Source organism: Thunnus maccoyii, chromosome 11, assembly GCF_910596095.1.
Source record: "Thunnus maccoyii chromosome 11, fThuMac1.1, whole genome shotgun sequence".
In the NCBI taxonomy this organism is placed as follows: Eukaryota; Metazoa; Chordata; class Actinopteri; order Scombriformes; family Scombridae; genus Thunnus; species Thunnus maccoyii.
This window is the reverse complement of record NC_056543.1, coordinates 9,917,147-9,941,475: the sequence shown is the minus strand read 5'-3', so window position 1 is coordinate 9,941,475 and position 24,329 is coordinate 9,917,147. Positions and strand designations below refer to the sequence as shown.

Genomic DNA, 24,329 nt, shown 5'->3' with positions numbered 1-24,329 from the left:
ATAAATACCAGGCAGAAAAAAAAAGGGCTCTGCGGTGCCATGACACCTCCTCTGCACCGCGTTAATGTTAAACGCAGAGTTGCAGACGTTATGTTTGCCAAACCGTGTGTGTCGGATTCCGTCTTGTGGACTTGTTACAGACATACCGGCTTCTAATTTTCTTTAATAAGGGAGGAAATGAAGATCTGGTCCCGGAAATCATTTGAAACGGTTAGGTCTCGAAAACCCTTTTTATAAAAACCCATTTATATATCATTTGTTATTTAACTTTAGATCTACAGAAGGGGAATATATTTACTTTTTTGTTTTATTTTTATTGTGTATTTTTATGTAATAAAAGCTTAAGTCAACAACTATTATATTTCTTTTCTCTTGGTTCGTTATACCAATAGTTTCCCTCAGTGACAGGTAGGCAGCTGTTTAATCTGATGAGAAATCTGCTATTCAATAATCCTACAGATACGGTAGACTTTACTGGTTGTGATGGTTGTAAATCTACCAGGAGTTTTGACATATTGGACAACGTTTTGCCATTTTTACCATGTCCTACACTGAACTTTATTCATAGTAAGCATTTAAATACTTACCAATAAGTATTTTAAGGTTTACTTTATCTTACAGAATGCCAAGTGCTTTCTCACCGTAAAGCTGGATTCATACTTGTGCGTTCAAAGGTTACACCAGACCTAGAGCTTCTAACATGTGCAGGGTCTGAAGCTATACTTAAGGCTACGCCGAAGCTAACACGCACTTCCTTGAAAAATTACCTTACAAGTTGGGACAACGGACGGCGGTTAGAGTTACCCCGCGGGGGACCGCGAGGACTGCGATTGGCTTGCTTGTGTTCGTGCTACATGTTTCTGATGCCGGTAGAGATTGTTCACAGTGAATACAACAAAAGACAAATTGAAGAAAGACTCAGCAGTTTTCTCCTTTTCAGTAACAGTAATCTAGCAAAGCCATCTGTACCGCATATCTTCTGCTCACCATGACACCGGGCTCTCCATTTCTCAATGAGATAACATAAATACAACAACTGCAAGACATTAGTCTCGTATTGTGAGAGTGAAACAACACCGCTGCTTGTATGACAAATAGGATGAATTAATGTGGGGGATATAATTAGAGCACGATAAGGCCTGATCATGTATCATACACCCGTTTAGTGATGCTGTGGTTCTATAAATGGGTAAACAACGGGGTCAAATATAGATCCAAAGATCATATGCTGTAGGTATCTACAGCGGGACTCCCATAAATCCTTTGTGTCAAGAATAAATCCAGCTTAAAACCCTTCCATCGGATAATACTGAACATTTACCAGGATAATAATCAGTATTTAACACTCCTTTTCTTTGTAAAATTAAAACTCTTACCGTGTGTACTCTTCCTGAAGTTTACCGGGGTCTGTCACAAAGAATTTGACTCTGAAGCTCAAGTTGTGGGGAGACCCTCCTGGAAAAATAATGCTTAACAGTTAAGAGGGGGAAAAAAAACACAAACTGGCAGACTTGTGAGTGAATAGAAACTAGAAGTGCAATGAAAGGTTTTACACGGTAAGACCGGATTTCATCTGAAATTCAAATGCCTGATTGAGAAAGCATGTGGGGCTATACGAGCTGAATACTTGATTCATTTCATTCTATTATGATTATGTAAATACTGTACGTACAAGGTTATGCAGAGTGTGACACAAAAAAAAACGTCTGAAAACGAGAAGCTCAACCCCTTTATTTTATTTATGTAGGTTCCACACTTATTTCTTTTTTTTGGAGCTGTTACTGGATATAAACAGATGGAATAAAAGTGTTAAAATAAGCAAGCTTACATGAATACAAACACATCCGAATATATTCATTTACTGTGTAATCCTGATAGTTATTCCTCGATGAGTCAATCACTCAGCACAAAAGCGGAGTTGAAATACAGTTCAATAATTGCTGGAGGAGGACTGCGGCTCTCACAAGGGCTACTTCTTAATTGTTCTGCATGTTGCAAATTCTATTACTCATTGTCGAACACGAGAGCACGGTTGAAATGAAGTTTAATCGTTGCTTAAGGCAGATGCAGAATTTGAAAACACACGCTCTGTGTGGACTTCTCGCTTGAGGTGAAGTGTGGATTTTTAACCGTCACTGAGGCCGGACTACAGTCTGCTGCTGCTCCAACCGGCCGGTAAATTTGAAAATTCGAGGCAATTAAAGACAGACTTGAGGTGAACTCGCTTTAGGACTTTCTGATGGATTGCTGAAAAACGGTCTTGGAGTGGTTAGTTAAGGTTGTGTATGTGTTGTGGATTTCACCTACTTTTTAACTGTTTCCTGATGGGCTTGTTGGGATCGAGCCAGCGCTGTAAAATATTGATTAAGAGACACTTAGAGACACCATAGCACTTCCAGGGCATGACTACACCACTTAAATTATTCACCGCTGGCCGCACACACATACACAACTGTCAGAAATACTCAAACACTGCACGCACGGATACAAACACACACCAATATACTATATACACAGACATAAATGGACAATCTAGTTGTAATTTATATGATTTTATGATTCCTGTTAAGGAGAAACACATGCATCCTCATGTTTAAAGATGACCTTTTGTTTGGACTATAAGATATGTTTTTATGGCTGGAACATCCTTCATTCCCTTACAAACACACACACACACACACACACACACTCCTGGAGATTCGAAATATCATACTGACCGGGGCATCTGAGGAGTCATCAGTCAAGTGCAGGCCGAAGTAGTCTCTCTCCGTCAGCTCCAGGTGCTTATAGACAGCATCCTGCAACACCTGGCCAAGATCCGACTTCTACAAAGAAGAACAGAAAACACACACACACACACACGTGAATTAGAATTAAATTTCCACTGTAAGAAAAAAGGTAGAAAGAAGGGAGGGAGAGAGACGGGGAAGAAACCGGGCGCATTCCTTTGCAGAAACATCACTGAATCACGCCCCTTGTCCGTTTGATGTTCCTGAACTCCTCGACGAAAGGTCACATGAGAGACAGCGCGAGGGCACGTGAACGAGAGAGAGGAACCGATTAAAAGCGTGGAACGTCACTGCTGTGTGTGTGTGTGTGTGCCGTATCGTAGAGGAACATTAAAGCGTGGTGGCGGCGGCGGGGACTCCTCGCAACACAGAAATCCCTTTTTTTTTCTCCCTTCCACACGTCTAAATTATTTAAACGGTCACATTTCAGCAATTAAGATTCATGTGTGATTCATCCATGCTAAGTCCTATTTAATATCGCTCTACCACAGGGGGAAGAACATGTATGAGGAATTATGTTGATGCGTGCCTGAGGGCTACTGTCATATATTTATCTAGTTTGCAACTTGATTTGTGCAATGACCATGTAACGCTATCTGACATCTTTCTAGCAATGAAGCAAAGTAAGATAAAAAAAAAAATAAACAAAAACATGAAATGTCAGCATGAAAATTTAACGGAGCGTCTGACAAACAGTAGCGTCTCCTGACGACGTGCGGCTTCCTATAAGGCCGTGTGTCCCAATAATAAATAGACTTAATTACATATCAGCTTGTTTAAATGGGATCTCAGTTCCCACGTGGACCAGCTGTCTTCATGTCTTCTTGGAGAAAAACATTTGGTGACTTGGCTTGCATGTGAGCATCTGATTCATAAAGCAAATCCCCTTCTTAACAATAGAAATATTCATTTATATATAGTTAAAAACACTACAGAAATGATTCCTGCAGGAGTTTGTTCTCTAGTCTGTGCAAGTCGTTTCCATGTGAGGAGAAGGATTACATGGCTTGTAAGAAAAACCACCGCTGTGGAGTGAAGATGTATTTTACGACGTTTCGCTCTGTTTAACTAATAACTGCTCAATAAAAACAGACACCATGTGTGCAGAATAACTTAATGAAAGTTGTGGTAAGATTCAGAAGAGTCAGGAGTTAACTTATGAGAGACACTTTTATTGTTTATTGTTTTATTTAAAAAAAAAAAAAAAAGAAAAAGTCACTGTGGTTAAAAAAAAAAATGGAGGAAACTGACTTCAGTGAAACTCCGAGCTTGCATAAGGCAGATGCTCGGAAAGAGGAACATTTAGAAGAAAGAGACAGAGTTCAGAGAAGTGATTCAAGTAAATCAATGAGCATGTGATTTAATGTAGTTACGTCATTTAACATCTACAAGGTCTGCTTTCAGAAAACTACTACGCAGAATTTCGACAGGAAGTAATTACTGCCGCTCGGTGTTTTATCTTTTTTTTCAATCGGTTACTAACAAAGACTCTTTATACAGACGATAATCCTCGTTACCATCAAACAGGTGGAAAGAGAAATAGTAACTCTCCTATCAGTTATGATCATGTTTGACTTTATTTTTGAGACATGCAGCTGCAGCACTAGAGACTACTTTACAACGAACCACCACAGGGCCTCACAACACATGCGATCCAGTCCAGTTGAATCCGGTAATCCAAACCACTTTTTTGGAAAGAGGAAATGAAGATAAAAGAAAATCTGAACCTACTTTATTTACCGCCAGTTAAATGTGCAAGTAGTCTGACATAAATGAATGACTATAATGTGCATGTTTGGGGTTTGGTAACCTTTATCTTCATTTCCAAAAACATGTGGGCTGTCGTTGTACAATTGCAATGAAACCAGTGACTAAAATGTCACAAAAATAACAATAGGAACAGTTGACTAAAGCAACAAAACGAAGGCCGAGGTTGTTATTATCTTAACGTACTCTGTGATAAGAACCGCTGAGAGAGACAGGGTGGAAAGAAGAAGAGAGAGATGATGAGATGAAAAAAGGGGGAAAAAGTGAGAAATCATTTATCGAATACGTCATCGATACAAATATCGTTTCATGAGTAGAGTAGGAGGAGCGAGAGGATGAACCGTGGGAGCGCACGTGGAACGGAAATTCACACCCGATCCTACTACGACTTTGAGAGGAGGAGGGAGTGTGAGCGTGTACCTCCATCAGCATGCAACACACACACACACACACACACACACACACACACACTGCTGCTGCTGCTGCTTTCATCCACCTCTCCTGGTGACACACTTTTTACAGCCCAGCGAGTGTGAGTAAAGAGTGTGTGTGTGTGTGTGTGTGTGTGTGTGTGTGGGGAACGAACGGAATGATAGTTGACAGTTGACATGTTGACATGGCAGTCCTCTAGGATCACCAGCAGTCTTTTAGCACTGTGTGTGCGTGTGTGTCTGTGTGTGTGGTCTGTCATAGGCTACTTCTGGGGACAAATTACAGACTTACTACCAGTTAATTGGGGACGGCTTGTCCAACTGGGGACAAAAGCCATGTCCCCAATTGGAGAAAAAGCTGATTTTTGGGGTCAGTGGTTAAGGTTAGGGTTAGGTTAAGGTCAGTCTCCAGGAAATGAATGTATGTCTGTGTAATGTCCCCAAAAAGTGACCATGATCTCATATGTGCGTGTGTGTGTGTGTGTGTGTGAGCTAGCGATCTGCTGCTGTCAAAGCCTCGTTATAAGTGTGAGTCAAGTTTGATACCCTCCGTGGGTCTTGCTTCCTTCTCTTCTTGCTCACTTCCCTACAGCTTCACCATGAGAAAACCTTTAGCGTCCGCGTCTCAGGATAGAAATCTCATACTATATTGGGAGCGTCGGTGGAGGAATTTTACTGAATCTGATGAAACGGACGAGCAGACTCACTGGCATGCAGGCCATGTCCACACTAAGTTGGCTCGATGTGAAAATGTTGGACTTCCAACACACTAAATTGACTGTTAAATATGCAGCTTTGTTAAAAAAAAGCTCCCCGATGTGGCTAAATCTGAAAATGTTATTGGTCTTGCGTCGTACTGCGGTCGAGGAAAACAGACCTAAAGACAAGCTCCTATTCCACTGTCATGAGATCTCTGTCGTCTGATTGTCATGTGATCTATTCTTGATCGTGCTAATTTGGTGCGCTCCGAAAAAACACCAACGCTTTAAAAAAAAAAAAATGGCATGAAATCAACTGGAAAAAACAACAACATTTTTCTGTTGTTTTAGGTTAGAAAATCAAATATTCAATTTTAGACAGTGATGTCAAAATATTTGTGTGGACAGAAAATGTCTCACTTGACGTTTATGTCACAGAAAAAACAACTAAATATGAGCGGCTGGGTGACTGACTGTATGATGGATGAAATATTAAACTGGCTCGGAGTCAAGTTGGCAATGCAACCAAAAGGGTGACAAAGGATGACAATGTTACCAGCTGACTGATCTGTGGACCGGGGTCACACTGACAAAATGAGGAAGTGAAGTAACATGCAAGCTAATCCATGTTTCCCAATGTAAGACTATTCATAGACATGTCTGAGAGACTGTGTGTGTGTGTGTGTGTGTGTGTGTGTGTGTGACCACTGCTTCCCCCTTTGTATGAGGCGGCTTTTCAAGTTGGATGTGGGAGCCTTCTGTGCACTTTTTATACTCTGTTCCCAGGAAAACCATCACCACTATGTGTATATATATATATGTGTGTGTGTGTGTGTGTGTGTGTTGGTGCTAGCCTCCTCTGGTATTCTAAAAGCATGTGCGATTGGGAGCAAACAGCCATACATTGTTAAAACCGAGCCGGGAACATAGGCGCAGGCAAGCCTTACCACACACACACACACACACACACACACACACACACACACACACACACACACTCGTGCACATTTTCACACATTCTTCCTCTGTTCTTTTACACAACACACTACAGCAGTAAAACTCCATATTGTGGATAGTTCACGGGCTGGACGCTGAGTGAGAGAAAAGAGTCACAAAGACAGAAAGAGTAACACAACACACACTGAGAGAGAGAGAGAGAGAGAGAGACCAACAAAGAGACAAGAGAGTAAGAGGAAGACAGAGAGTCATAGAGAAACACAGAGAGAGGGAGAGAGAGAGGAAAAAAGCGAGCAGGGAAGAAGAGAAAAGGAGTGATTGACGATTCGGCCCGGGAGAGACAAACGCTCTTTGTGTTGATCTTCATCAGTCCACCAGCACCACTGACTGAAATAGTGTCTGTGTGCGTGAGAGCGAGGAGAGGAGATGGAGACATGGTGATAGAGAGCAATCAGAGCACAAGAGACCGGCTGATAGAGAGGGAGATGCTCTAATAAGTTTTTCACTCTGAGGGTTTATCTTCAGACCCCCGTACATCAATAACACTGAAGAGAGCTGAAGTCAAAAGTCGCACTCGAGGGAAAATCCCGGTGTTTTTACGATAGGTCAACAAACAACACGAAATGTGACATTTTATTTTTTTTTAACGCTCCTTCTTTCTTTTCCAATCACAGGAAACACGATGTGAGTGCGGTGGGGTGTACGTGTTTGTGTTAAAGAATGATGGAAGTTCAGGAATGTGTGAGGCAGCTTGTCCAGGCAGGAAGAAAACTACATGAAGGAGGAGTAATTCGTTTTTTTTTACCTCTGTCTCTCTCTCAAAACACACAGACACACACGCAGAATTGTGTAATAAAAACTCATAAAAACCAGAACGGTGACTTACAACAGTTTTGGGCCTGAATGGTAGAGACATGTCCCTACCAATGTCAAGGTGTTGCTGGATTGTTCTTACTGGTCTCGAACAATCTAGCCGCATTAATTCCATCTGATGTTAAGATCTCTCTGTAGAGTTGCCAGGTTTGTGTGTTTCTTAAAAACACTATTATGATGAAGAGTGAGAGAGCAGGATATGGGGGGATACTCGACCTGATGATCTGGCAACCCTATTGTGGACTAGCAGCAGACCGGCAACAGCAGCGGTAGTGGAGTCGTTGAGGTGGAGAATCTGAAGCGGTTAGTATTTATAGTTTAAACGATAGTTGAAAACGACTTCACTGGACAAAACTAAGATCGTTTGATATTATATTTAATTTCAGACTGTAGGTGTTGTTAGCTCATTTGTGATTGTTGCTCAGACAGAATGTTTAATTAAACAACTTCATTAATGTTGGTGAAAATTCCTCCCGAAAGCAAATCATCTGGTACTTTTTAAAGAAGAACCAGTGTCAGTAAGTCAGCTTGGTTAATAAGAATGTTCTGTAATCAATCCAAACGTTAATCTTTTGAAATTAGTGCGAGAAATATTTACCGTTTAACGCCATCCCTTCCCTTTTCCATGAGTGGATCAAGAGCTGAGTTATTCTTGCATATGTGTCATTAAGACATGAACATTAGAAGCTAAATTAGCCACAGCTTGTCCGACAGAACTGTTGTGACTGTCAGGCATCATTTAATTATGAAAATCCTGTCAGCAGCAGCAGCCTGAGCAGCACAGAGACACACTGATAGGTGAGCTGCAGCCTCTATCTCTAGCAGTGAAATAAAATCAGAGAAAAAAAATCATGATACAAGTCCGGTTTCAGGCAAGTCAGTAAATGCATATTCAGTCAAGTAAACATTTTGCAGAGTCAGGCTCTTTGTCTGTGTACACATGTGCCAATGAAAGAGAAAAGAATGACAGAAAACAAGTGCACTTTTACAATTATTTTGGCCGTCCGACAAAAAACATCCCTACCAAAGTTAAAACCTGACCTAGACCATTGCTCACCGGTCTGATTAGTAGCTGTTCTGAAGTTTGCTATTATATCAGATAATTAGATGATTGGCAAATTGTAATTTAACCAATCCACAATTCCAACTCAGCAACAACTCCATCTGATGATAAAGATCATGCAATGTGATGGAAAGCCTTAGAATAGCTATAAAATGGAGGTGAGATCATTGACTTAAAAGACCATCTTCAGTATTAAATAGTCTCTTTGGCCTCCATCTACAAAAAGCAGCTAAACAACATAAGAACCAGATTTAGAGTTTTTCCTTCCCATGCATATGACACCTTCACGCCTCCCGTTTCTGGACGGAGAACCAGCTAAGCAAGCAAAACACACTCACATGCCCACACCCATCCCAAAACACAAATATGCTAAGCTATTCTCTGCAATGTTTTCACACAAATTCTAACTAGGACTCTAACACATCATTAAAAAGAAATAATTTCACACGACACGGCAGATATAGAAGTCCGCGGTCTGCGTTCTCGGCTATTCTGGTCACAAAGAGGGCACGCTAACTGTCGGAGCGTTTGTTATTGCGCTACAGGAATAAGTGTCTGGGTTAGTGGGTCACTGGTGAACAGAAAGGGGAAGTAATGTATGGAGTAGAGACATCTGCGGCTAGGCTTAATATAGTGTTGTTCCTCACTTTTGAGATAACGGTCATCACTTCTCATCACTCATCATACTGTCTAGTGTCACTTTAAAAGGCCGACATCTGTACTCCTCCATGACACCCATTAAAGCTGCTTATAGTGGTAACGAATGATAGATTTAAGATGGACTAAGACTGTTTTTTTTCTGTATTTGGCTGTTATTGGGGTTGGGTATCAAACCTCAATACTTTGTGTACCAACCAACATGTGATTTGTGATACTGGGCTACACAAATAAATAAAAATAAACTGACATGACCACATATGTCTGCAGCCCTGAGTATCAACAACTGTCAAGCACCAGAAACTGTCTCCAAACGTCTGATGAAAGTCATGCAAATTGCAAATTCAGCGCAATGAACTGCAGCTTTTTTTGCAGGATTATTTATGCTTTGCCTCTTGCTGCTTTTTCTTGCACGTTATTAACAGCTACTCGATTGCAAAATAGCTCTTGCAGACAGCTGAGTGTTTATGTGGTGTGTAGTGGTTACTATGGTTACTGCTGCACTGTTTCCCACAGGTTGAGAATTTACTTGTGGTGGTGGGTGGTGCGGCCTGTGACCGATGTGCAACCAGAGATTCATACAGTTTAGAGAGGGGTGAGAGTGTAACCCGGGTTGTTTTCTGTAGCTACAATTTATTAATTTTCCCCTGATCGCCTCAAACGCAAGACTATTGGTGGATGCTACGATTTGCAGATGTCACCTAAATGCCTCACGAGCAGGCTATTGGTAGACGCTAGCTAGGCGGCTGCGCACGGACACGCTTCTAGTCCCCCACTCAGTTACTGCAGCACGCAACTCAGACAGGCATGTGGCCAAAAATTAGTTAGTTTGAAAAACTGAATTTGCATTTTATCTACCTGGGTGGGTCTTTATCTATCTGGGCAGGCCGCCCAAGTGACGCCGATGTATAGGAAACGCTGTGCTGCAGTAGATCTGTCCCTGCTTTTGTATTGATGGAGATGTGCAGAGGTTTTGTTTCTTGTCCTCTATTACAATTTCAAGCTACAACAGATTCCACTAGTATAATTTCAACAAAACATCCTATCTTTAAGATCATCAAAACAAGCCCTCGTGTGCACCCCCCCCCTCTCCCCCCACCCTCCGCTTCACCACTGGCACTCTGGTTCCCATGACAATAAGCGAGTGCTTCTGGATTTTCGCTCTCTGCTAGAGTGAAGGCCAGTCGGCCAGTGAGAGGATCAATAGAAGTATTGTTGCTCTCAGGATGGCTTGTCTTTCCAGGAAGTTGCTGCTGCAGGGGTCTGATCAATGACTCTGACAGAGACCGAGTCATTCATTCAGCAAGTGGCGGGGGGGGTGGCGGGGGTCGAGGGGGGCAGGAAGCAGAGAGCTTGAGAGGGAGAGAAATGTGCAGGGAGAGAAAAGCAGGGAGATGAGATTTTATAACAGAGATTGTATGATAGGGATCCACAATACGACCAAAACAATAACTCTGATTATTTTGTGACTGTGGCTCATTCATGTAAAAATACTTTCATTTGAATGATTTAGAGAACAGAAAAGACTTTATAGAGTTGTGAAGTGGGATAGGCCACTGGTTGCGGAAATGTTTTTCCCCCCATTCTGTATTCCCATTCCAAAGTTTTCCTCCAACAATATCCTCAATATTACTGTGATTGAATTACAAACACAGGGCTCTCTCATATAATGTAACAATCATATCGGTTTATATTATGACCACAAGTTTCAGTTATCTCAACTTTGTTTCTGAGAAGTCACGTTTTGAATTTGGCATGTTTGACGACTTATAATACCCATTAACCTCAGCTGCTATATGGAGAGGAAGCCAATCAGAGGCACCGATGAGACCTGTGATGAATTCAAAATGCTTCGTTCTTGAAGCTGTAAACAAAATAGTTGCTAAAGTCACTCAAAAGTGACCCAGAAATTCATGCTGCAGATAGTGAAATCACTTTTCTCAACACAACAATCTTAGCAGTATTTGGCTGTTTCTTGGTGAAATGCACACTGGGAGTCGTAGTAAACTGTCTTGTACTTGTCGACTTTTACCGAACAACCAGATATTTTCTAACGCAGTCATTCGTCTTTTGTACTGATGGTTTAACCAGGAGACTTTCATGCACATCCAAGCGGTAGAATTGCTCAAACTGTGAGTCACGTAACGCTGTCTACGGGAAAAATTAATGGGAATTTTACTTCCAGAACCAGGGGCGCCCAAAAGCTCCACCAGCTGCACACAATATCAGGTATCAACTATCTTCTGATTTATTTGGGATTCATAAATAAATGTCAAGACAGGTTTTTTTTTAATTCTCTAACAATGCTCTTTCCTCATTATAGTATGCCATTACAAAGAAAAGCTTCAAAATATCATACTATAGAAGAAAAACTAAAATATTTGTGGTGGAAACCAATGAAAGAGCTGAACAGCAGAGAGACAGGAAGTGAGAAAAGATTCTCATGGCATGTGTATACTACTTCTGCTTTACACAAACATCACCTCATTCACTACTCCCTATATAACAGACACTTAATATTACTCAATAGAAAGCCACATAATTGAGATTTCAGACACTAGTCATAATCATTTTACATCATCGATGACAGCTGTAGAGTCACACGACAGTAATATTTGCATCTAAAAATGCAGCACATTGCATTGTGGGACATTTAAAGTAATGTAATGTACATGTCATGGACATTAAATATCTAAAAAAGTGCTCTCTACCCCCAACGATCACCTAGAACAAACTAGCTTGTGACAAAAAACATACAAAGTCTTTTTTCTTTCTCTTTATCTTCTTGTTTAATTAAAGCAAAAATATCAAAAATAATTTTCTTATCATGTCAGCACTCAGTGTGACTGTCGTAACGTGCATAATTCGGTATTTGCATGCACACACACGTATCCATGCTCACATGCATGCACCCTCCCGGAAACCTCAGACACATACATACAAACCTCAACGCCAACAGGATGTGATCTGTCAGAAGGGATGTTATTAGAGGAATTGTACTTTGTGAGTCACAAAGGGAATTTCCCTTCTGATACTGACAGTAATATACTGTCAAACGCATGGTGACAGAAAGAGACATAAAGACAGACACAGAGAGAGATAAAAAAGGAAATGTGGCATCACATAAAGTGACAGACGGCTGTTACATCAGTCACAAGACAACGTGATGTCTGGTTTTGTACAAAAACATGCAGTACACACACACACACTCAACATAAGCGAGACACACACACACACAGATACACACTATCTGTCTATCCCCTTCAGGTGTGACTGAAAGCTTGTAAAACAAGATAAAGACTGACTGTGTCTGATCAACCAAAGAAATCAAATCTCAGGAGCTTGTAAGACAGCGTACTGAGTCAGGAGACCAAACAGCAAAAAGCTAGCATGTGTTAGCTAGCCTATTGAAGTGCTCTTGAGCTATCTGTTGACTCCCCAGGTGACTGTGTGAGGAAAGAAGACTGAACTTATAAGGATCATTACTATATGACAGGAAAAAAAAAAAATACAGAGTGGGCTGATTTTTTAAATATCTGCATGCATGTACAGACACACAGAGGCGTTTTCCCCTCACCACATCTCCAGTTAATTTGAGGTGGGCCTGAAGGGAAATTCATAGTTATGGAAGAAGAGGAGGGAGGGTTATGAGTAGGAGGAAGGGGTGCAGTATCAGTCTTCTCGATTCTATTTTTGTGTGTGTGTGTGGAATTTATGCGGATTCATGTATGATTTTTTTTTTTTTTTGTTCCTCTACTTCATGACTTAATGAACAGACAATGCCTTCTCTACATTATTTTTTCAAATTTGAGTCATTTGATGGGTTGAGGTGAATCAATGGGTTACCTAACACTCAAAACAAAAAAAGAAAGAAAAACCAGCACATGAGATTAACAAAAAGTTGATTAACATGTATTAGTAATTACTGGACAAGCTGATGTATTCTAGTAGAATTTCCCAAAAAATATTCTGTGTAATATCATGACTGTAAAACACAGACACTCTTGTTTTATGTCAGATTAATCATACCAAACCCATAGTACATCTGTTGTTTTGACAGGCGCTGAGAGGCAATGACCTTTGTCTTTTCTATTAGAATTAATCAGAATAAGATACTTGAATGGACGACCGTAGTACTTACGCTGACTTTGAACGCCTGGACGGTGTTGTCCAGCAGCAGTACGTTGCACACAACCTGTGTGTGCTGCCTGTCTCGCTCCAGCTCCGTCGCCCGGACATTGTAGGATCTGCCAGCAGGCAAGCGGAAGCGCGCGCTCATCACGCTCCTGCCAGGGTCTGTGACATCCAAAGACAAAGCAGAGAGGAGGAAAAAATTACAATGAGAGAGAGAAACAGGAGGTGAAACCGTAAAAAAAAAAAAAAAAAAAAAAAAAGGGGAAGAACAGACCAAAAATAACTGGAGCACCGCTGAGACATGATCTGTGAAATTTAGCACATTTGCCTGTGATGTATACATACTACATGACACTTGAGGTGTGCTTCGGGTAACAGAAACGCTGGTTAACATGTAAAAAAAAGGCTCAATCCATCTACAGAGAACACAATATGCCAATGTACAGTATGATATGATGTACTTTTTCTCCCCGCTGCAACGCAACAAGGCAAGCCTGTACAAGCAATGACGACTGACTGCTTCATGAGAAAAGAATGTCAATGAGTAGGCAAGCGGCGGATTCTCTAGAAGGGGATGTGGAAAGTACACAGAAGACCTTAAAAATGTTCATCCTCGTTTCGTAATCTCAAAATGTGATCCTTCAATAGCAGGAAACAAGAAATGAGTAAAACTTAAAAACTTGATCCATACTTTCATTTTTATCACATCACCATACTCATGCCTGACAGGAAAGGCTCCAGTGATCGGTTGGCAAATGACGGCAGCGCAAACGGTTGGGTGAGGTTGCCCTGTCTGCTCATCAGCGGCAGTAAATAACAATAATTCAATCTGAGGCTGCTCCGTTTAGAAACAAACCTCTTACTACTGAGTCTGACTGCTTTCCTCGTCTCCATGATCGCAAAAACTGCTCGAATACGCCTTTGACTCGAGTTTACACTTGGAAAAAAAATGGCCTCTTATTCTACTGCGGTATATATGTTCACTCTGCTCCACCAGAATGAAATAAAAAAATAAATGCAACATACATGCACTGAGAATTTCAAATGCCAGCTTCTTCTGTGTTTGTGTAGCTGAGGCGGTGTTTTTTTTTTTTTTAAATATTTTTTTTGTTGGGTAACATATGCAGTGGGGTTTTAGTGCCCTTCCTGTGTGCCTCCTGCTTGTTTTTATTCTTAGGTGATCTGTCATGACAGGAGACATAATAACCCCGCATGGGTCACGGCCCCGTCATCAAGAGCTGCTGTATCTGTAGCGATGGCTCTGTGTGAGTGTATTTGTGTGTGTATAGTATATATGGAAGGCTCTCTGCATGTCTGAGTTGCTTGTCACTACACATCAGCACAAACCCCCCTCCCCACCCCCCCCATGACCACTGGCAGATGGTGCACACACTGTTTATGTACACACACACACACATACACACACACACACACATACAAATCTATACTTGAGGCTGCAGCTAACTGCAGCAACAGCTCGCCTTCTCACCTCCAGATATTAAAGCTTCAAACATATTAATACATCTTGAACAGGTGTTTTTCAATATAAATCCTATTAGTAGCTTTAAATTAATGTGTGTGTCGAGTGATTGCACACATCTTAAACACTTTATATCTCTGTCAGACTTATATTTTTAAATCTTCAATATTAGGCTGTTTTGCTGATCTCTGTGTCATCTTAACATTTTTTTTTTATTTGTTTCTGCAATACCACCATGTGTCAACTCTAGACTTTACATCGCTGCATCACACACAGCCAGGGTCCGAAATTAACACCCGCGAAGCAGCGAATGCAGGTAGATTTTCCGTTTGGCGGGTAAATCTCAGAAAGGCTATCCGCCACACTGACGGGTAAATGTTTGTACTGAAATATTCATGTCATAAAACATCTTACACGACGGCTAAGAGGAAATTACTCATGTTTGTCTCTACGCAGTGTAGACTCACGCACCGTATGTGTCTTTTATGCGCATCTAAACAGTGCCGTGAGACTGTATAAGCACTGGAGACAGTCTGTCTCCTGGTTTTGCAGCACTGTTTACCGTACGGGGACGTCACAGCTCTCAGCTCCCCGGTCTGCTGCTAGCTACCGTTAATTAAACAGCTTTTATGTGGCGACATTTATTATTTTGGCCGGTGGATTTTTTTTTTTTTTTTTTTTCCATCTTCCGGTCCCCTTTGGCAGGTGACTCAACTGTTATTTCCTGTGTGATCAGGAAATAACATCTTTTTTTTTTCACATTCAACTGCACCTCAGATCTCACTACATAAGTCTGTGAAATGCTCAACAGGCTCGATAAACACGTCTGTCCTGTGTTTTGATATGACATCCTCAAAAGCCTGAATGATTACCCGTTTACCTTAGGAGCGAGTAGTAGTGAAGAAGTACATGAAAATATGTATAGTACTAAAATATTCCAAGTGTTCAACTACTCCAAAGGGAAACAGTTTGGTGGAAAAGAACTGCAGGCATTTCTGTGTTTATTCTATGTTTTGCTCCTTGTTTTCAGTGCAGATGCAAGAAAAAAGGCATTCCTATCATCTTCTGAAAACTATTTCCATAACAAACTAATTGATGACTACATATTAAAATGTGCTCAGCCTGACACTAACACTTTCAGAAACTCTGAAAGAGATTAAATGTCAAACGGCCGTACGCATTGATTGCAAAACACATTTTTAAAGTGAAGTCATGGGGAGTACTTCTCAGCCTGTGAAAACAATCCTTTAATGACTTTTCTGCTGTGGAGGAAGCTGAGAAAATAACCCTGATGATGTCATTAGGGCTTGGAGACGACACATTTTTTAAACGGAAACCCTGTAGCGCTTCCTGCAGTGTGTTATAGCAGAGCCGTCTCCTGAATCACCTCGCCTGATATTAAGCCTGCCCCCGCGCGAACATCAGAAGAAATTTCTTATTGTTATGAAATATGGCGTTAACCTACAAGGGGGTAAAAAGAACAGAGGCGCTTCATCACATAGAATATTTAATGAGTGAGGCAACTTTTCTTACTGTCATCTTGCACTTCAACTGATCAAAAAAAAATGAATCAGTATTTGTCTGATGCAGCTCAGGAGGTGCTTACCACCTCCGCTAACAATTTCCTGGGGAAATCCTGGTCAGTGTTACAAACTAGAGGCGTGATGTATGAAGGGGGTGAGCATTTACAAGGCAGAGGGGTCTAATAAAGTAAAGCTATTGAGGTGCATTACAGAAACTGTAAGATCCGGTGGTTGACAGCTGGCAGGTGATATCTAACCACGCGTGAAGCTAGTCGTTACTGTAGGTCGTCCTGGAGGGATCGATATATTCTGACTGCCAACAGAACAACTCACATACACAATCAGGCACACAGCCGCGGATATACACGACAAGCGTCTTGCACAGGACACACGCGCACGCACGCACACGGATGCCAGCCGCAGGACTGTCAGTTTGGGAAACAGAGCGTATGGAGAGGAATGCACAGATGAAGCCACGCAGAAGGAGCGAAGGGGAGGAACGCTCTTCTTATCACTGGCTCACACCGAGGAGGAGCTGCGGGACACACAGATGATGAGGTCTGACACACAGACTCTCCCCCTCCACACAGGCTGGCTCGCCTAACCCTCCTCTCTCTTCCTGTCCTAACATGTTTCTGCCATCCAGCTGAAGACAAGCGAAAGACCACGGACCACGACGCCGGTTCATCGCGTTTCTGAATCCAATAATACTTCTGTGCATGATTTGAAATTATCTTAATTTTAAAAAGAAAATCCTGCGTATAAACACCATTAAATCAGCTCCAAAATATTGTCACAATATTGTTATGAAGGTTTACGGTCACTACGGCCGATGTATTAAACAAAAAACATACTGAGATGTTTAATTTAGTCAAAATAGCTCAGGGCTGTTGCCAAGCCTGCAAAAAAAAAAAAAAATGAATTAACTTCTTTCTACTACTTTATCTTGGCTCAAACATTTGTGAGTGCTCATTTTTCTTGTTTTGTTCTGATAAATTTTTACACCAATTATTTTAGATGTTTATTCTGTTCAGCTTTGCTTTAGTGCAATTTATTTCTTTTTTTTTTTTTTTGCTCTGCTCTTCTACATCCCAATTTCACCGTTTTCTTGTTTATGCTTTGTTATGTTCTGCCTTATTCCATCGTTTACTGTCATTTCTGTCCTGCTCCAGTGTTTTATTCACTACTCTATTGTACTGTACCATGTTCTATACTACTCTATTCTATTTGCAGTGTTTTATAATTGTCTGCTCTGCTGTGGTCTTTTCAGTTGTGCTCTGCTGAGCTGGACAGGACGGCCACACTCCCCTGAGAGAAGCCTCCGGAACTCCGGAAGCACGCTACCATTATTACTTCCTGCAGTCAGCAGAGCTTACAAACAGGCAGAAGTGTGTTTGTGTGTGTGTGCATGCATGCATGTGTGTGTGTGTGTGTGTATATCCCCTTGACCCTAAAGCTTCCCTCACTGGTGGGCTCCTCTGGCTGTTTATTGCAAACACAGACGGTCCTGCAACCTTCCTGTCTGTACACAGGAACACACGCCCCTCATATAAACACACCTACTGAAACACTTAAACCAACATAAAAAAATTGCGGTCCCACTGTGTTAGCTTGCACACATACCTACATGCACTAACATACACACACATAGAAAGAGAGAAGCACAACAATAAAACATCTAATCACCCACTGAACTATGATTCTCCCCCATATTTCTTATTTATACTAAAAGTCTTCAAAGGAAAAACTTACACAACAACAGTTTGAATACGGGACAACTACTGAACTTCATTTGCCCCATACATTTCTATTAATACCCCGATTCCTTCAAAAGATATGCTATGCATGGTTTTTCTGTCCCATTGTGTTGCTTTGGAACATCTGAAATAAGAGGATAGCGGTTAGGAATCCCAGAGGAATTGTACATCACCGCTCCGCACTGTTTCATAGAGCTTAAACTAGGCCACAGGCAAACAGGTGGTCAATTACAGATGTGTGCCTGTGCATGTACGTCTGCGTGTTGTGTTTGCAGACAGCTTGTGATCGCTATGAGTTTTCATAATTAATGACTGCAAAAAAAAAAAAAAAAAAAACACAAAAAAAAAAGCTCATAGATCTTTTTATGACACTTAAATATGAAAATAGAAATGAAACAAACATATGGAAATACAGCATAGAGGTCTGACTCAAACCTGACCCGACCCCAGCGCTACGTTTCAGTTATTCAAATCTTCGGAGATAAAACGAGATATGCTCGGACACGCAGTAACGCTGTCACAGAAATTTAAATGACAAATATGGAAACAGACATAATGTATATGAGGCCGACATAAAGTAAGGCTCAGCGTCCCACTTACAGCCTTAAAAGAAAAAAAGCCCACGAGCAACTATGTCTGTTCCTGTCAGACTCGGACCTGGAGACATTCACACGTGTAGACTCACAGACCGGAGAAGCGATGCCAGTTATTGTGAATTTAACACATCGAAGCTGGCCGCCAAGACTCGAAGACTCAAACAGGGGGGTTTCAACATTACTCAGATGTCCTCTGATGCACGGGAGCGAAAATTGTTTTCGATTTCCGCAAGAAACGGAAGTAAAGTTGTTTTCTACTCCGCTCCGCGATGTGAAGGAGGCTTTAAACTAAATTAAAAACTAATTATGGTGGTCAACAACTTCCCAGTACTTTACCATATAATATATATGTAACATACTGCTAATGAACTTCTTCTTTGAGCAATGCCACGTTGCAGTAATGATAAAGTGTGTTCAGTACAGCCTGATATCACTGATATCAGTTTGGTGTTAAGTTAGCAAACGTTAGCAAAAATGGCTTCCTGTTCCAGGCCTTTTTCCACTACATCCACAGTCACTCATCCACATCCTATCTGTCTTTTTTTTTTTTTTTTTTTTTTTTTTTTTAATACCCTCCCTCCATCATTCACCTTCCCCCAGGTTACAAACCCCCCCACCTCCCCCACCCCCCGGCTCTTTTTCTCCAACTACCATCCACCCTCCCCTGCCTACATCCCTTCCACCCCCATGATCCCTTTAATTCTACTTATTTTATGTAGGGCAACAACAACAACAACAACAACAGCAGCAGCAGAGAGCTGTGTGTGTGTGTGTGTGTGTGTGTGCGTGTCTGTGTGAGGGAGGTGGGGTGCCAGAGAAGTTGCAGCTTAAGGAATGCTGGCAGCAATTGACCTCTGACCTTTAGGGATAGCCATATGTGGCCCTGGCTGATGGTAAAATCATACAGCGCTGCTTGTAATCTGACTGCTAGAGTGTAGAAGAAGAGAAGAAGAGAAGAGAATCATTACGTTACATTTGGAAAAGTGCTCGAGTCCTGTCAGGTCTCTCGTCTATGGTCTGAAATTCATCACAATTCAGTTACACGGATTTGCAAACATTTGCAACCCTCAGCTTGAACTTCACTGAACCCTTATGGAATAAGCTTCTCCAAGTGCATGAATGAAAAGCCTGAGTCAGCGTGCCTGACTGAACTGATTAGAAAAACTAGACAGTCCAACCCAATTCTCAGCTCCTTACAGCCCTTTTTCATTTTTTTCTTTTTAACATGAGTCATAAAATATGTTTGGAAAAACTAAAGTTAACGGAGTATTTGGCACTTTGATTCTTATTTTTATTTAGACTTTGAGTTTGGCGTTCTTGTCGTTCGCCAAGTCTCCCACTGGACGCTACTAATAAGATGAATTTTTCTGAGAGCAGATTTAGTCCAACAGAAATTAAATTGTACTTTTTTATTCTGCTATGGCTAACAGATCTGCTTTGTGCTCTCCTTTGAGAAAGACAAATCCCTAAAAGAAATGTAAATGATATATTCAGAGTTTGTACATGTGTGTCTCATCACAATGCCATTGTTTCTCTATTATTTGCACATAGCCGATTATTTGAATAAAGCAGTAATTTTCGCAATTCACTGGCAAATGATGACAGTGACACAACAGCCTGAGATGCAAATTATAAAAAGCCACAGACTTTGATCAACAATCCACATTAGCTTTCTAGTTAGCTTATCTTATTTGACATTTAACATGAAAGTTACTTTTATTTGTACTGTTTTTATTTGTATTAACAACTTTAACTACTTTTTTTTTTCAAAAAGCTGACAGAAAACCAAAATAGTCTGCATTCCTGCCACATTATATGCCACAATATAAACTATAGCCCCATCGATATGGGATGTTAAGGCCAAAATCAGTTGTCATTTTTCTTTACATAACCCATATTATAAATAAACATTTTTGTTAAGGTTCCTTTATTTATTTATCTTTTTCTAATAGTTGTGCTGAAGAAATGCACTACTCTCTGGACGAAAACAGAATGGCGACACATTTTTGGCATTTCTATACATCAATCTATTGTCATTTTTCAGCTGATATATACACTGATAACGATATATTTCCAATGAGCTAATATCGGCTGATTTATCACACTGAGCCCCTTCTTTATCACTTTCTTTTTAATAAAAACTGAAATGCTGACTGTCATTTTCAGATCTATACAGCCGTTGTTTGGCAAACTGTTAGGGTTGATCCAGCAGGTTTCCTGTGGAGGCCCAACATCTACTCAAGTAAAGTATCCTGTATTCATCCAAATGAATGCCACAATGGTCAAACTAGGTGAGTCAATTAGTAGAAATATGGTTAAATGTGTGGGCAATATGGATTAATCTATCACAGAAGGAGTTTTAACACAACCATGTTGGTTTATATGTGTATGTAGGGAAACTATAGTAGTAGAAAAGGAGAATTGAACTGCACATTTCTTTTCACATATGATGATAACCTTGTTAGCATCAGAGCACCCTTTTTTTCTTTATAGTGCACTTGACTTGTCAAAGCATAGGTGGAACAAATAACATTAACGAGGGCTCCGGTCCAGAAAGTATTGTAGTTAATTATGTTACTAGTTACGGAAGAAAAAGGTCTGACAAGTAAAAGGACTGCTGTGCAAATGGTCAAAACCAGACATGTTAAAAGGACAATAGCAAATTGAAAGAGGCACCGCTAGACTTCCCTTTATTACAGCTTTCTTTGAAACACATTTTTTCTCCTGCTTTGCTTTTCCTTCTCCTCTCATCCTGTCTTTAACTGTCAGTATGGCCTGTGAGTCCATTATGCAAATTATAGTCATCAGCGCCAAGGAGCAGCCGCTTAGCTACTTACACACATAGAAACACACACACACACACACACACACAAACAGAGCCATTAAGAAAACTTAACACCTGCCACAGAGATTTCTACTGAATCAAGGACATAGATAAAAGACACAGACATTTTCAGCAGTGGCTCTTTTCAGCTCATTTTGGACAATGCTGCTATTGCAAAAATTTTCTCTGGATGCATTTCTCACCTGACCATCACGACATCCTTATTATAATGTCCTCGTCACGCGCTTTTACAAGTCTTCACCTGCTTATTAGCCACGTTGCTCTAGTACCCCCTCATCCCTCTGCTCCGTTTTCTTTGCTTTTGTTTTCCAGAGAGTGTCCCTCACCCTCTACTTCCCTCTTGACCTCGCTAACGTGCATTTCCTGTAACCAAGGAATGCATGTGGAAAGAGTACGGTTATATCAGGGTTTGCCAACGATTTACGTGATTTACCACTGCGCACAAAGTGGTTACAGGTGGACATGAGAGACGGTTTTACTGCTTATTCACTCTTTAGGACTTTTTCTAGCGAAGCACCTTCTGGCTAGAAGCACAAAGGCTAACTCTAACCAGTGAGACTTCCACAGATATGCTAACTAAGTGTTTTAGCATTTTATAATCTTCGCCATTTCATATGTATCTGACAGAATTTTGGCTTTTGTGCCTCTTAATCAAGCAGCAACTACTACGGCTTGAAGGCAATGCTGAAGTACCTTAAAGTGTAGTGCTACCAGCGGCCGCTAGATGCTCTGACTGGCTTCCGTTCAAAAAGTGTCAACTTTTCCATTAATAAGATTTGAAGTCTGCCCTGTGGGCGCTGATTGACAGTTTGCTCGTTTGCTGCTCTCTCCGGCTCTGTGACTATTGTTGCAATATATCAGTGAGTTTAATGTTACCTGATTATGATTCCTGCCCTGTTAGCATTATTTAGCTAAAGTAGTTAATTTTAGTCCAAATATGCCTAGCTCGGTGTTCCCACTAAGCTAGCATTCACTTTGGTCCAAGGTAGCTGGGTGTTTCCAGAGTGTGAAAGGCATCAATTATAAGCTAAATAATGTTAAAGGCTGTGGAAGCAAAAGATCTCTAAAAAAGGTTCCTAATAAATATTTGAAATATGCAAAAATAGAGAAAGAAACCGTCTGAGCAACACAATACTCTATTACACACACACACACACAAACATACAGCTGTGCTTATAAAAACATGCAATACAAAACAAAGATAATGCAATTATCTCCACTGATGGATTCCTTGACTGTCATTCACTTTAATCTAAATTCTTACTTATAATCTGACAAGGAAAACAGTCTAACTATGGAAACTTCTGTAGTATGTAAACATCTTGTTCTGGTTACGTCAACAGAGATCGTAACTGCTGTGAAAAAAACAAACACACACACCTAGATTTTTCCTCAGGGCATGTAAACCCATAGGCTGGCTTCACTTGCTGTTTTGAATTTACATATAGCACAAAGGTCATTGAGGCGGCTGGAGTGCAGTAGTGCAGAAAACATAACATATATTTAGATTTCCTGCTTTTAGCTCTGTGTTATGTAAACTCATTAATACAAAACACACAGAACACATACAAAAACTATAAATTTCACTGTTATTTACTTTGTGGTGCTACAAAAAATCCTTGCCTTGACAAAGGATCCACATCACCATTGTGTTTGCCTGGAATTAGTTCATATTGTCAGTTTTAAGTGAAGCACTTAACACTGATGGAAAATCAGTTGGCTATGACTTTGTAGACAACAAACAACTTCGATTGGCTGCTCCGCAAATAGCAACTCCATTAACTTTCCTGTTTAATTGGCCGCTTGAACGAGGACATGTCCCAAAGACTTGGAAACATGCCAAACTTTGTCCCATTCCTAAAGATAATAAGCAACTTTTGACAGTGGACAATAGCCACCCTATAGGCTATAAGCATTCTCCCTGCAATTGGTAAACTGTTGGAATTAGTGAATAAACAATCTGGCATGACTGTAAATTCCAACATTATGGTCTCCAAGAAACTGCACTAAACTGGGTGAAATCTTACCTAACAAATACAAGGCAGTCTACATTCATTAATGGGTCATTTTCCTTTTCACATCTTGTAAAGTGTGGTGTCCCGCAAGGCAGCTGCCTCGGTCCACTTCTCTTCTTCATTTATACAAATGACTTTCCACAAATACTATCTAAGTCCAGCACTACAGTATTTGCTGATGACACTACGGTGTATTACAGCTGAACGTTCAGCAGCACAAATAAAGAGGGTCCTCCAAATGGACCTACTAAATATTATGTTGAATGCCAGGAAGACCAAAATTATGGTGCTTGGATCTAGGAAAAAGGGGCTTGAACAGATCCGTATCAGTCACTTGTCAAAAAAAGATCACTAGCACAGCGTGTATGATTTGACTGATAGGTGATTATTTGCCTGTGGAAGTATTGAAGCAATCAACCTGAGTCTTAAACGGCTATCAGGTCAGATATTGCTCCGCCATTCGGGGCAATACAGCTATCTGAGATAGAAAGGTCCCAAAATGCACAGAATAAGGCAGCTGGAATTGACTTGAGGTGTGCATATGACACCACAGTACATAGCAGGTCTCTAGGTGGTTCACTGTGAATGACACCATTGACAAAAGTCTTTTGAGTTTAACTTACATCATACGAAGAAACCAAAAACTATTTATAACCGACTTCGATTGGTGAGAAATAGACATTCAGTCAATATGAGCAACAACTACAGGCATAAATTAATTTGTCTTGTCAAAGCCAAAATTAG

The 24,329-nt window shown here is 40.8% G+C and overlaps 1 protein-coding gene across 2 annotated transcripts in view; it reads right to left on the bottom strand.

Moving 5' to 3' along the window:
• The window catches only part of ptpn4a (protein tyrosine phosphatase non-receptor type 4a), a 77,734-nt gene that overhangs the window by 29,241 nt on the left and 24,164 nt on the right, over nucleotides 1–24,329 (bottom strand). For both annotated transcript variants that reach the window (XM_042425790.1, XM_042425791.1), the window contains exons 2-5: nucleotides 13,377–13,531; nucleotides 2,718–2,825; nucleotides 2,308–2,350; nucleotides 1,377–1,455 (exon numbers count right to left, since the gene is read on the bottom strand). In XM_042425790.1, coding sequence (XP_042281724.1) covers nucleotides 1,377–1,455; nucleotides 2,308–2,350; nucleotides 2,718–2,825; nucleotides 13,377–13,514 — 368 coding nt within the window. In that variant the 5' untranslated portion in view covers nucleotides 13,515–13,531. The remainder of the gene's footprint in view (nucleotides 1–1,376; nucleotides 1,456–2,307; nucleotides 2,351–2,717; nucleotides 2,826–13,376; nucleotides 13,532–24,329) is intronic.